The following is a 13441-nucleotide window of genomic DNA, read 5'->3' as shown; positions in this document are numbered from 1 at the left end:
ACATTATTAATTATTTATGTTTAATTATTATTGATTCTTCAAAATGAAAATACGAATAAATTATGGATAGTATACTAAATATATACTAATTTGTATACTATCAACAGATACATATTACCAGTAGCAGATCTTGATAGGAGAGATAACGATATTTAATTAATTTTAAAAGTTAGATTAATTAAATAATATAAAAATATCTTCTTAAAATGTTATCCTTCTGTTTTTTAAAACTTAAACTTATCGATGACTGAATTAGTGGTAAAAGTTTCGGTTATTTCATTTTCAATATAAATCATTGTGCATAAGAATTTCATCTTCTATCCAGGACAGATAAATAGATCAAAAAAATAATATGCATTATTTTTTCAATATTGATTTTGACATCTCAAGTTAATATCAGTTTACTCATTTAAATACATAGGTTAACATATGTTATTAATATTAAATAATTATAAAAATTCATTTGATCTTTTTGTTAATGAGTATGTTATCTTTATAATTTATTTCATAATGTAAAATCATTATGAACTCAATTGAAGTAATATTATTATAAGCAATATCAACATTTTTATATGTAAGAAAATTTGGTCCATTATTTATACTTTTTAGAAGTATTATATAAAATGAAGAAAGAAAAAATATATTTGAAAATATAAAAAGTAAAAATCCAGGGGGGAAATTGCCCCACCTGCCCCAAGATAATCCGGCACGGCATATTACACTCATAATTTAAATCAATAACTAAGTCACAAGACCTCCCTGTGTTATTTTTGTTTCTTTTTTATACATAACTCCAATTAGGAGTTTAGGACTAGTGTGGAACTTGTCACACCTCATTTTCAGTTACATCTTCCTTTTTTCCAAATTAAATCCGTATATATATATATATATATATATATATATGTGAGGTTTTTAATAGTTGCACTCTGATGGCTAATGCAATAAATTAACTGATTCTGCAGACAAAATAGGGAAGAGTTTGTAGTTCAAAAATAGTTAAATATATCGCAACAGAACTAACTCAAATGATACATTGCCCCAAAATAAAGGCCATAAAAATGAAGAAAATTTGACAACAGATAAATTAGAATACAAATTAAATTACAAGAAAATTTCAAATGGTTGACCCAACTGTATATGCTAACAAGTTCTTAATTGGATCCATTCTAATCTAGTAAGAAGAGATTAGTGATTTCATGAGCCAAAGTATTATCACAGTTTTGCTAGAGATAGGAAGTCAGCAAACAAGAATATGTAACAACACCAGGGTATTGTACAAGAGATGTCGAAGCAGAAGTAATATCATTTCATAACAGATTCTTTAACGTAGTTTCGACCACCTACGCTGCAATGTCAGGGAACATTGTCAAAATCCAGAATAAATGACCCTATATGTCTATTAAGGTGAAAGAAATTCTTCCCACTCACGAATATTCGAGGTGAATGTTCATAAACCGAGCGTTTTCTTTGCTTTGTGACAATGTAACTGAACCTTCAATCAGCTGATCTTGCTCCAGTGCTATTGGATCATATAAGTAAATCAACGTCTGCAAAATACATCAATGTGATTACCAAGATAAGATCATAACGAAAATGAATCCTTTGAGCATCATATTTCAGCAGTCAAACCATCATAGTATAAAACTACCATAAACAAAATAAAGGGAAAATAGGAACATAGTGCAAGGTGTGGCTTCATTTCACTTGAACACTCCCACCACCCCCTGCTCCATTTCTGTCTCCTAAAACCCATAGGTCTTGACATAGAAGCATCCAACTAACTCAAATAATGTCGGAATGTGGTAAAGGAAAGAAGGGTGACATGCTTTCCACCACTAACTCTAACCTTTTTATCATATGGTGTTAAACCCCCAAAACAGATTTTCAGAACTCAATTTGTTCCTGGAGAATTGTGACATTAAATTGGTAACAGTCGATAATTTTTGTTCATGAAATGACATCCATTGGGTTCCAATAAACATTAACAAATGGACTATTTTGATGTTACGATAAAATCTAAGTGAGAAGTCCAAGGGGGGCATCCATTGTTATTTCTAATATTACAACAACCAAGTCTTTTTCTACTAGGTGGAATCGGCCATATAGGTCAAACAACCTCCTATCATAAATCATTTCTATAGACAAACTATTTAAATCTAAATTATGTTTAGTAATAATAAGCATATTTACTATTTTTATATAACATTAACTTTTATAAACTTTTTTGGTTCATTGGAGTCAAGCATTTGAGTAGGGGAAAAGGATAGGTGAGCATGTCAAGGATTAAACCTCTAACTTCAATCACATCCATGTCTCCAGTATATTCTAGTATATTTTAATGTGCTCTATGCTTTAATGTAGTTTTGCACCACAAAATGTGTCACCCGCTACTGCTAGGAGCCTTGCTACACTAGTGTGGCATAAACATATAGATGACATTAAACTGTAGAAGAATTGGATACAAAAAAATCAACCAGATTAAAGACATGTTGTTATGCATTTTAGTTTCCATATGTGATTTTAAGATAAGTACTGCCACAAGACAAGAATGTACACTTTACCCAACAATGAAACTAGAACGTATAGAAATTGGAAATTGGGGGACCAATACACAAGGCTCCCACCTAATGGGATCTGAGAAGGGTTGTTGTTTGTAGCCTTACCCTCGCATTTGAACCCATGACCTATAGGCCACAAGGCAAACAACTTTACCGTTGTGTCGAGACTCACCCTCTATGAAATTGGAATGAAAAAAGTAAGGCACCTGCTGCCAATGTGTTGGAGGGTCCTCAGGTGCAGTGGACAGGACCAGCGCTTCATTAGGATTTGTCCTCTTTTTTCTCTGACTACCATTCGCCATATGATTGTCGACAATTGAAGTTGAAAGATAATTGCTTGGTGCTATTGCAGGCCCGTTAAATTCAACATCAAACCAAAATGCAAAACCATGTAGTGGTGCTGAATAGAACAGGAAATATATTTCAACAAATAGCAATATATTTCAATATTTTTAAATGCAGAATAATGTGTTAGTAACTTGGACGAGAACAGTGTGAAGACTGAAGAGGAAGGAAGGAAGCTAAACTATTAGCAGCAAGGAAAGAATTCAGAAACCAATAAACTAGAAGGACAGACTTTTGCTTACCTCGCATCATTGAACTGAACTTAAACTTTGATGTTACAGTTTTTAGCTCATGGATGGAAACAGAATAAGAATCAATATGCTTTACCTGTAATATTAAAGGAACAATTTCTTAAAAATGATACTGAATATTAGACTGGAGAAAAGTTGAAACAATATGCATAGTATCTACAATCTAGACCTCTATAAACTAGACATTCTGATCCAATAGTATTTTTTTATCTAAGCAAATTCACGTGTTTATAAATGGCATATAGCTAGCACCATTGCTAACTGACACTAACAATAATGTCTAACCACAATTTGTTTCTTCTCCATTTAATAATAGAGTAAATTAATAAGGAGAGAGTTATTGAATATTGCATTCTCCCAAAGATCTTAGTTCGATTCCTGCCAATGGTTTCATTGTAGTTCACCCAGATGTACCACTGAGTCAATGCTACGAATTTTTTTATTTGAACCATAGGTATCCTCTATGGAGGCAACCCTGCTTAAGCCGAGTAGGACCACTGTGGACAGCAAAGCTCTCCCAACCAAGTATTTAACGCTGCTACATTCTCAAATACTCAAACCCGAGACCTCTGAGGTGACCCTGAATTTGGAATAACCCCACTGTCTAAACTTTCTTTTCCGCAAAGGAAAAAAGATAATAAAAAGTATAGAAAGCGGAAGACAGAGCAATACTAACCACACTTTCATACATCTGACAGAAATTTTATAAAGATGAAGAAATAACATTTTATTGTCCATATGATATGCAGATATACAAGTTATCCTTAAAGATTCCAGAATTTCTCTTCAACCATAAGAACCAAATTACTGCACACAGCAAATTCAATGAGGCATTGCCTTTGCTTCTTACCAAGCCTCTGATTCAGTTAATGGTTATAAGACAAAGATTACCAGTGATCCATGTTGATCTCACTAAAGTACAAACTCAGATTTCTGGATACTGTCCTTTGCAATTTATCCAGTACTCATAGCTTGCTCAGTGGAAAAAAATATTTTTTATTGGGATAAAAAATTATATTCATTAAGATGAAGAGAATTGTTGGAAAAATAAATGAAAGTAAATAAAGCTTGTAGTGCACAAATGCAAATGTCTAAAGCCTTAGGCAATTTGTACAATGTTGAATTTCACAAGCCCAACCCCACATTTCAAAACTTGAATGAGTCCCGCTCATAATATGGACAAGAATATTACAGTGTTATGCTGGCAACAGACCCCTTTTTAAGAATAAAAACTAAAAAAAACCATCAATTTAGCAAAGAGTGGCAGATTATAAGGATAATCTAGACTTAAACCATGAACTAGGTAACAAAGCATGAAGTTACCAACCTTTCTTTTGATCCTATTTCAGAAATGAATTTCAAACCACATCTCCCGCAGGAAAAATAATATGTATAGCCTAGAGGAGCATGGACTTCAACTTTGGAAAGTTGCACAGATATGTTAAAAATAAAAGCAATAATAGCACCAGTGGATTCACCTCATGTGGCCATGTCAAAATATTTTCGCCACTTATTGTCTCCACAGAAGGTTCTTCAAATGAAGACTGTTTTGCTAATGGTATCAAGGCAGACACTACAGCCGAAAGCAGTAATAAAAAGGTGGTTAAGAAAGTAACAGATAGAAGGAAACAGTAATAGTAAAATTACATCCACAAAAGTTAAATACAATTGAAGAGAGATCTATCATTTGACAATTCTAACACGTAACTCTACGTCTCTACCATTTAACTAGCTAAAAAATTATTATTGAAAACAAGATAGGCCCCACACTTTCTAGGATGTTTGGCCCAGTTCTAAAAATTTACAGAGAAAACAACTTTATTCTCCAAAAGAGAAAATGCCAGAAACTTACCCAAGAAAGCTCTGGCATTATGCTCCACTGAAAGGCACAAGGTTGGGTAGACTGAGCCTATTTGAGCCAAGGGTTATGAATTTTATGGAACCCAGCAGAAGAAAAGTGATGGGACAGCTCATGGAGGATGGTACTGCTCAGATATCATGTTGAAATGAAGGGTTTTATATAGGAAAAGAGAGAATAGACAAAAGTGTTGTGAATTGCTTAAGTTGCATAAATTGCTGAAGTGGTTTTGCACTCATCATGTTGATATTTACACATGCAGTAATAATTGGAAACAATAACAATAATACTACCTAGGTACATGAATCTACATGTTCATGAATTGAGACTTAATTAGTGATTTCTGACACTCTTTGACTATGACATTTCCAACATAATCAAGCATTTATATCTCTATCCATAGACAGTTACTCCCATTAAAAAAGGTTAAAGCACCAAACAGAGACCATAAACACAATCCTATTCCATGACATAATTAATAGTAGACAACCTCTACAACAAAAAAGCCTTTTCTAACTTTAGCATAAAGTTTGTAAGTACAATTCGAAATGGATGTATACATAACAAGCCAGTGTATCATATAATTTACCAAGTAGGGCACTCACTATTAATTCCATAAACATTGCGCCAGAAGTCGATGCTTTCACTGTATCTGTCAGTATGTGTTACAGGGGCCATGTACAACTGGAAAAAAGTACAACAATAGGTCAGCATTTTTTCCTTCAATAAGATACTAAAAGGTCATTATCTTTTACAAGATAAACTAAATCTAGTAATCAATAAATTCCATTAGGTTCATTAAGCCTTATTAGGCTGGGCGTGAACTAGTAGTACTACACTACAACTTGACCTCCATTTGTAGTATACTATATGTTTTAGTGTACGTATGACAACAGAACAGTTCAGATTCAGAATACTGATCCACTGTTTGAAGTCATTATAAAATTAACTTCAAACAAAATACAAAAATTAAGCTTTGTTTAGTCATTAGTCTCACAACTTAGAAGAGATATTGACTATAAAATATGTCTTCATATTAGAAAGAAAGAATTAAACATACTGTTGCGTTTGAAGGAAGAATGAGACCACCAGGTTTGAGCCAGCGATCTCTGGCCGTAATAACACTTCCAAGCATGCTCTACAAGAAAAGAAAAATCTTCAAGCATATATAAATTATAGAAGTGGATCCACTGTGAAAAGATGAGAAAGTAATGTCATGCTGATGTCTCAGAGTAACTTAACATGCAAGCTAATTTTGAAATCAAAGAACAGGGGTGTACAAAAAAACCAATTAAAACCACTTTAATAAAACTGGTCCATAAAACTCAACAGATTTTGAATATCTTAACCAAATCAGTACCTCTTTCCAAATGCAATCAAAAAGTTAGATCTCATGGTGGTTGGAGCATGCAGCGGTGCAACGTCGTCTGAAGTGGCAGCTAAGGTTGTTGTGGTTGGGTTGTGGAGGATGCAGGGAAGCATGGTGGCCTGTGAGTTGAGGGATTAGTGATAGTGGATATGCAATGGAGGTAAGGGTTGTTAAAGTGTTGCTCCAGTGAAGAAGTTAGCAATGCTTGGCGTTGGCAGTGAGGACTGGAGAGGGAGCATGGATGGGGAGAGGTGATGAAGGGTAACATTGAAAAAGAATTACTTCGAATGACCTTTTGCAAAAATTAGTTTCAATAAATTAATTTAGTTATAAAATCGAACCATGTGTAAAATGTAATCTGGTTTGTGTAGAAAACTAATTTCAATAAAATGGGTTATTAAGGTGTGGTTCAATTCAAGTTACAGTGCTGTTTGGTTGAACACTTTTTTTCACACCCCCAGGAATGAGTTTTGAAGTTCTGAAGTAGTTTTTAAACTGGTGAGAAGCCTGTCGGCCCTCCAAATTCTCATCCTTTACCAGCTCTGGCACTGCCTCATGAGCCTGATCTTCCCATTGCCCATAGAAAAGATATATGGATTGCTCACAACCCTTCTCCTCTTTATGTTGCTTTAGTTTGTCATCAACTTACTTTGCATTATGCTTGCCTTTCTTCCTTGTCTTCTGTGTCCATTCCTAAATCTATTGTTGATGAGATGTGTGCACTTTAACGCAGTGGTACATGGGAACTAGTTACACTTCTTCCAGGGAAAGTCTACTGTAGACTGCCGATGGATTATACTGTTAAGGTTAGCAAAGAGATGCACTCAACTGGATGCCAAAAGATGCACTCAGATTTTAAATCTCGCTTATGTCATGCCACTTCTGCATATTATGTATTCATTGGGGGCAATCGGATATCATGTAAAGGCAAGCAAAAATGCGGTCACAAGTACTGAAGGAGAACATTGAGCATTGGCCATTGCCATTTGTGAGCTCACATGGTTGAAATAGTTATTCAACTCGATTTTGGGGAGGTGGGGGGGGTTAGATGACACCGATTTGTGATAATCAAGCTGCATTGCACATCGCCTCTAATCCAACATTCCATGAGAGGGCAGAGCATAATGAGATAGAATGTCATTCTATTAGATAGGAGATCTTATCTGGAGATATTACCACGAGCTTTGTCAACTCTAATGATCAACTAGCAACGTGTTCACCACGTCTGTCCTTGGATAAGGTATATGTGTAACAAGCATGTTACATGTTACCTATATGCTCCATCTTGACGGGTAATGTTAGAATCCTTGTAATTATTGTGTAGATATTGCTTATGCATATAACATTTTATCACATCCAGTAAATAGGTTTATTAAACTAAGTGTATAGAGTAGCATCAGCTATGTAGTTGAAACGTACGGATTTCATCACATGTTTCTCTTCTCTCATTTGGCTCAACAGAACATAATCATGCCTTAACTACTTCGATAAATCGTGACACTAATCTGGATGGAAAGAAATCCCAAAATATAATGAGAAATTACAGCATTTCAGAGTTAGAGAGATTAAGGTCAATTATTCTGTTTTATTACTATTGCTATATTTTAGGATTCCTAGTTAATTCTGGGATCACCTGCTTTTCTTTTTCGTTTCTCTGTTTTCCCTATATAGAAGCTCATTTAATCTTCAATTGTGTACACAATTGTAAGGTTTTCCACATCTATTTCTTTTACTATGATGATAAACCTACTTTCTTTTCAATTCATTTATGTTATTAAATTCAGCCCCTTGAAATGTAATTTAAGGTTTTCCTCCACTAATATGATGATAATTTATCTCAACTGCCAAAATGAATATTTACTCAAACAGGCACAAGAATCTTAATTCATAGTTAGCACCTCATATAGAAGCATATAGCCCATCCATTCTGAAATTATAACATCCACCTCTTCGTCAATTTCAACATCCTGCAAAAACCATAACCTAAGGTAAATATAAGAATGACACAGCTGGTTCTTAGTAGCTAACATGAAGTTGACAAATAAAAAATCATATAAATTTCAGAGTAAAGTAGATCTGCATAAAACAATATATAAACTAAACATACACAAATATTATCCACATACTTTAATAGAGAGAAAAGGTGGAGAAGTTTAGTTTCGAATGCAGTATCTAATAAAACCCCGGGAGAGTCACACCGCAATAGATGCCTATTTTGGTTGGAGAACCCAAGGCAGCAAAGTCATATAAATCTCATATTCGAATCTCATTCACGCAGGAGCAGTAGAAAAGCAAATATTTAGTAGTATTTTTATACTTTACATTTCCAAAACAATGAATTAACTTCCACAGCTTCTGGTTCTGAGTAGTACTTCAGATCTATGTTAATTGAGAACTCTAATGTTTTATTTGCAAGCCCCAAGGATTCCTAATGGATTTGAGTTAGTAGTAAGAGTCAAGAATTATAATTTGGCAGTTGTGTTAGCTAGTTGTTATAGTTCAACTAGCATGAGTGCACGGGTATTTTGAATTTAGAACATATAAAAACGAAAGACAAGAAAGAGTTTAAAATGAAAAAGAAGATATGCATAAATAAATTTGAAGTTTAAATTGAAATGTTGAAAATATTCAGAATTACGGGTTATTTTGTAAATGGGATTAGCCTAACAAATTTAATCACTATTAAACTGATTTAATATATAGGTGTGAGTGCTTTCCTTTTAGAAATCTTTGTCCAGAAATAGCGAAAGTTGGAATGGGAAGTGATAATCAGAAGCTTGTTATGGAGAAAATGGGAGCTGTGTTGATTTGAAGGCAGGGAAGACTGTTTTGTGGGCTGGGGAAGCTGAATTGGAGGCAGAATCGCAACAGAGATTGTACTATTGGACTACTAGTGGCAAATCCTCTTTTTACTGTTATGAATGAAATTATCCAAAGAAATAAAGAATATGGGGAAGTGTTGATGATGAAAATTGGTTGTTCCTTAATCACATTCAAGTCGGGGAAGCCAGGGGTGGGGTGCCGAATATGGGGATCTTTCATTTTTTTTACCAGAAGCCTGTGACTTTTGCTCCTTGGAGAACTCAATAGTGTCATAAATGCTTCAGAGAACTTGGAGGGATTCCAGTTACTCGAGCAAATATGCAGGATTTTCAGGACTCTGGAGGATATTAGTGTTAAGACAAGAGATATAAAGGGTCATTTTCACCTGGAATAATAGCCATGGCGAGCATGGTAGAGTTTTCTGTAAAATGATAGAACAATGATTGAAAAACAATGGATAGATAACTGGCTAGATGTGGAAACTGTTTTTGCAAAAAGTTCATCTAATAATTGTCGGATGCTGATTCAATGGAGAGTAAGCAACGGTTCAAAAATTGGTTCCTTCAAATATTTTAATGTGGTCAAGCAACCCAAATTCCAAAGACATCATCGGGAATGTTTCGAGCTCATAAGGTGACTTGACAACACAATTATAGTTATCATTTATAGTAACTATGCTAATTATAGTAATAAGAATAATTAGAAACGCTAGTCCTCTACCAATAGAAAGTGTGTAATTGTACCCTCTAAAGAATATAGAAATATTAGTCGTGAAAAGAATACAATTAAATGAAAATATAAGCAAGCAACTTTCTACTTATAGGAATGATTAGAAATGATAATCCTTTATCAAAAGAAATTGGGCAATTGTACCCATATATATATATATATATATATATAGAGAGAGAGAGAGAGAGAGAAATATTAGTTATGAATGCAACTAAATGAAAAAATATGCAAGCAAAGTTGAAACAGCATTTAAAAGATGAACATGGCACAATGAGGAGAGATGTTATGGAAAATAGCTCAAGCTGAAGAGAGTGCACTCTAATTTAATATATAGGAGTTGATAATCGTAATAGGGAATTCCTAAAACATGTAGGCAGGAAGTCATGTAACTTGAAAGGTCATACAACAGCCAAACTCAGCTGCTTTATGGAGAACCTTGGCTCTTTCATGTATGTTTATATATAGAACTAGCTTTTCATATTTTTGAGTTAGACTAGTTATTTGTTTGTTAAATTTATTTTTATTTATTTTTAACTTAAATTATTTTATTATATTACTGCTTTATGCCAAAATTATTTGGTAGTTCAATTAACATATAATTAGTTTTCAAATCAAATCCATTGGATTGACACGCTACTTTCTAATATAAAGTCTATATTACTTGGTTGATTAGCGCACTAACTAATTTGCACCACCAACAATATTATTTTAAAGTCAAATTTTTTGGAACATGATTTCAATAAATATCCACATGGCTTGATCATTGTACAGGCCAAACACCATGTTAATATTTAGACCATTGTAATATGAAGTATGACTATGGCATCTCAAAAGATTATAAGACATGAACCGTTTGGAGTTAGCATACCTCAACTCGTCCATGTAATACAATGACAACATCAGACAGATTATTTTCTTTCACAACTTCATTGGCCTGCATGAAAAATAAAACACCTAACCAACAACTCAAGACCAAAAATAATACCAAACATGATAAACCACTTATTTGCATTAAAACCTCAACCACCAAAGTTATAGAGGAGCAACGGAATCAATCCCTACATTGTAAATTATGGGCTTTTGAAGTTTGATTCATCATCCAAGTAAACCTCTATACAGTATTATTAAACAGGAAGCAACTATATTATCAGAGTAATTGAAGTATTTTACTTGCAGCAAATGCTTTTCAAATTCGTGAAATCAGTAGCATCATCAGTTTACTGCTGATGCAAAAAATTCTTTACACTGGCAGTAGATCAAATAAATTAATTAGTATTCTAATATCATAGAAAAACTGAGATGGACCACTGCTCTGCCAGTTATATTTTCAAGAGCACAAAAAAATAAAAACTTGTCTGCACAGAAGTTCAAAAACAAACCTCACACATAAGCTTTATAAAAAACGAAGTAAAATAATTCAGTAAATGCAAAAAGAAAACTATTTATTAATTATAAATTACAATGCTTTATATTTATGAAAAACAGAAAAAACTAAGAAGAAATAATTATTAGAATATCTAAAAAGCATCTTATAATATTTCCACTGTCTGCCCATACAAAGACAATAGATAGCATTTTTTAGTTTATTTTTTATGATGACCTTAATTGTAACAATCCAAAGCTTTCTGCAACACTGTTGCTTATTGGAACAAATAGAAACTCGAGTATTTCCTATTAGCATCAGAAATAAAGGAAGCTTATACCAATAAAAAATAAGTCTTTGACAATTACCTGCAGGGCAATGTCACTGGCATCAATGGCATACACCTGGTAAGACAAAATTTCCACAATATCATGCATGCGCCTTGAATAATGGAATAAGATAGAGTTTGAAACAAATAGATTATAAGCCTAATTTTGAAAACAAAACACACATGGCTAACAAAAACAGCAATAAAAATACATAATCCCAAAGAGAATGAGTCAACTATCTTAATTTTAAATAAAAGAACCCAAGATCTTCAACAATTAATAAAATAAGAAAGGCAATAAAAAACAAAGGGGTAGGAAAAAAATAGAAACGGAAAGAAATATGGGCAGAAAAGCAACCTATCCTTGATACGACAAGGTGCTAAAGCTCAATAAAATTCCTGTTATTGTCAAGATTTGATCAACTGCAAACTTAAAGGATGAAACAGAGAATAGGCGAGATCTAATGTAGTCATAATGAAGAAGCATCCACAAACAATGACCTTTCTTTTATTTAAAAAGCAGTGAATAAGAATATATGTAAAAACACACTTTTAGGCCCTTAACTTATTTTATTTTCTCAATTTGGTCCCCCAACTTGTTCCCCTAACTTTGTTTAGGTTCTCACATTAGTCCTTTTGTCATGGAGTTTTTTGACGTCGTCACCAAATCCATTAGCTTGTTGATCTTGCCTCGATACAACGTTGTTTTAGGCTCCATCTTCTTCCTATGGTAGTCTCATTCTTCTTCAACCATAGCAGTACATAAACCAATAGAACATCAGACCGTAACAAATAATCATAAACTCGGACACAAACAAAGCATTCAAAAGGCTAAACAGGAATTTGGCTCCTCCAGCCACCATCAGATTCCCCATCACCCCAAGAGTAGTGAGCTCCACCATCTCCTCTATAGCCACAGGAAGTGATTGCGTGAGTTCCTTAGTTTGGGGTTTCTTAATCCCCTTTCTCAATGTTGATCCCATAATGGCTAGTTTGTAATGAGTGGTGCCACCACAATTGGAGTCGAGAATGGTGATTCTCAGACCCCTTCTCCATCACCACCGTGTCACACCCTTCTCCAAAACTAACGAAGCTGCCTCACCACCACCGCACCCACTACACACATTGCTCAATTCAAATTGTATGTTTCCACTCATCCAACATAACATTCTCACTTTGTTACATTGAGTTTATTCTTTTGTTGACATTTTGTCGTCCAATATCCAGTCTCATAAAACATTGTGAGTCTTACAACTGTGCGGTAAAAGCTCCCCTTAAGCTTGAGACTAGCGGAGGAAGAAGATGGTGTCCAAAACAACATTGTATTGAGGCCAGATCAGCAAACTAATGGATCTGGTGACAGCATCAAAAAACTCATTCAGGGAAGGACTAACATGGAAGCGCAAACAAAGTTGAGGGACCGAATTGAGGAAATAAATAATTAAGGGACCAAAAGTTTGTTTTTCGCAAAAACTATAATATCACATGAGAGCTAGAAACCAAAAAAAAAGGATTTTTAAGAAACAAAAAAGCGCAACCCTGTTAATGGGTAGGGTAGATGTGCACAACCTTGTCCCCACAAGCAGAGAGGTTGTTTCTAATATTTGAAGGAAAGTAAAAAAAAAGTTTTTTACAAATTCAATAAATAAAATACAATAGCAATCCTGCATGTCAACAAAAAGGATATACCAATGTCAATATGAAAGTGCTTACCCGCTTCGCACCAGCCTGAGCACAAAATATAGAAAGGATTCCTGTACCACATCCCACATCAACTACCACCTGAGGGCAAGGCAGATAATGCTTTAGGGAGAAGA

General features: G+C 34.1%; 1 protein-coding gene across 1 annotated transcript in view; it reads right to left on the bottom strand.

The window, feature by feature from the left end:
- LOC109359756 (probable protein arginine N-methyltransferase 6) overlaps positions 1034-13441 on the bottom strand; it is a 13168-nt gene continuing 760 nt past the window's right edge. The window contains exons 2-12 of the mRNA XM_019604450.1: positions 13338-13427; positions 11665-11700; positions 10802-10867; positions 8280-8348; positions 6073-6150; positions 5618-5696; positions 4633-4727; positions 3146-3230; positions 2765-2958; positions 1429-1547; positions 1034-1345 (exon numbers count right to left, since the gene is read on the bottom strand). Of these exons, the coding sequence (XP_019459995.1) occupies positions 1303-1345; positions 1429-1547; positions 2765-2958; positions 3146-3230; positions 4633-4727; positions 5618-5696; positions 6073-6150; positions 8280-8348; positions 10802-10867; positions 11665-11700; positions 13338-13427 (954 nt within the window). The 3' untranslated portion in view covers positions 1034-1302. The remainder of the gene's footprint in view (positions 1346-1428; positions 1548-2764; positions 2959-3145; positions 3231-4632; positions 4728-5617; positions 5697-6072; positions 6151-8279; positions 8349-10801; positions 10868-11664; positions 11701-13337; positions 13428-13441) is intronic.

Source organism: Lupinus angustifolius, chromosome LG11 (assembly GCF_001865875.1).
Source record: "Lupinus angustifolius cultivar Tanjil chromosome LG11, LupAngTanjil_v1.0, whole genome shotgun sequence".
NCBI classification, from domain to species: domain Eukaryota; kingdom Viridiplantae; phylum Streptophyta; class Magnoliopsida; order Fabales; family Fabaceae; genus Lupinus; species Lupinus angustifolius.
Note: the sequence above shows the minus strand (reverse complement) of the source record. Positions and strands in the feature narration are given on the sequence as shown.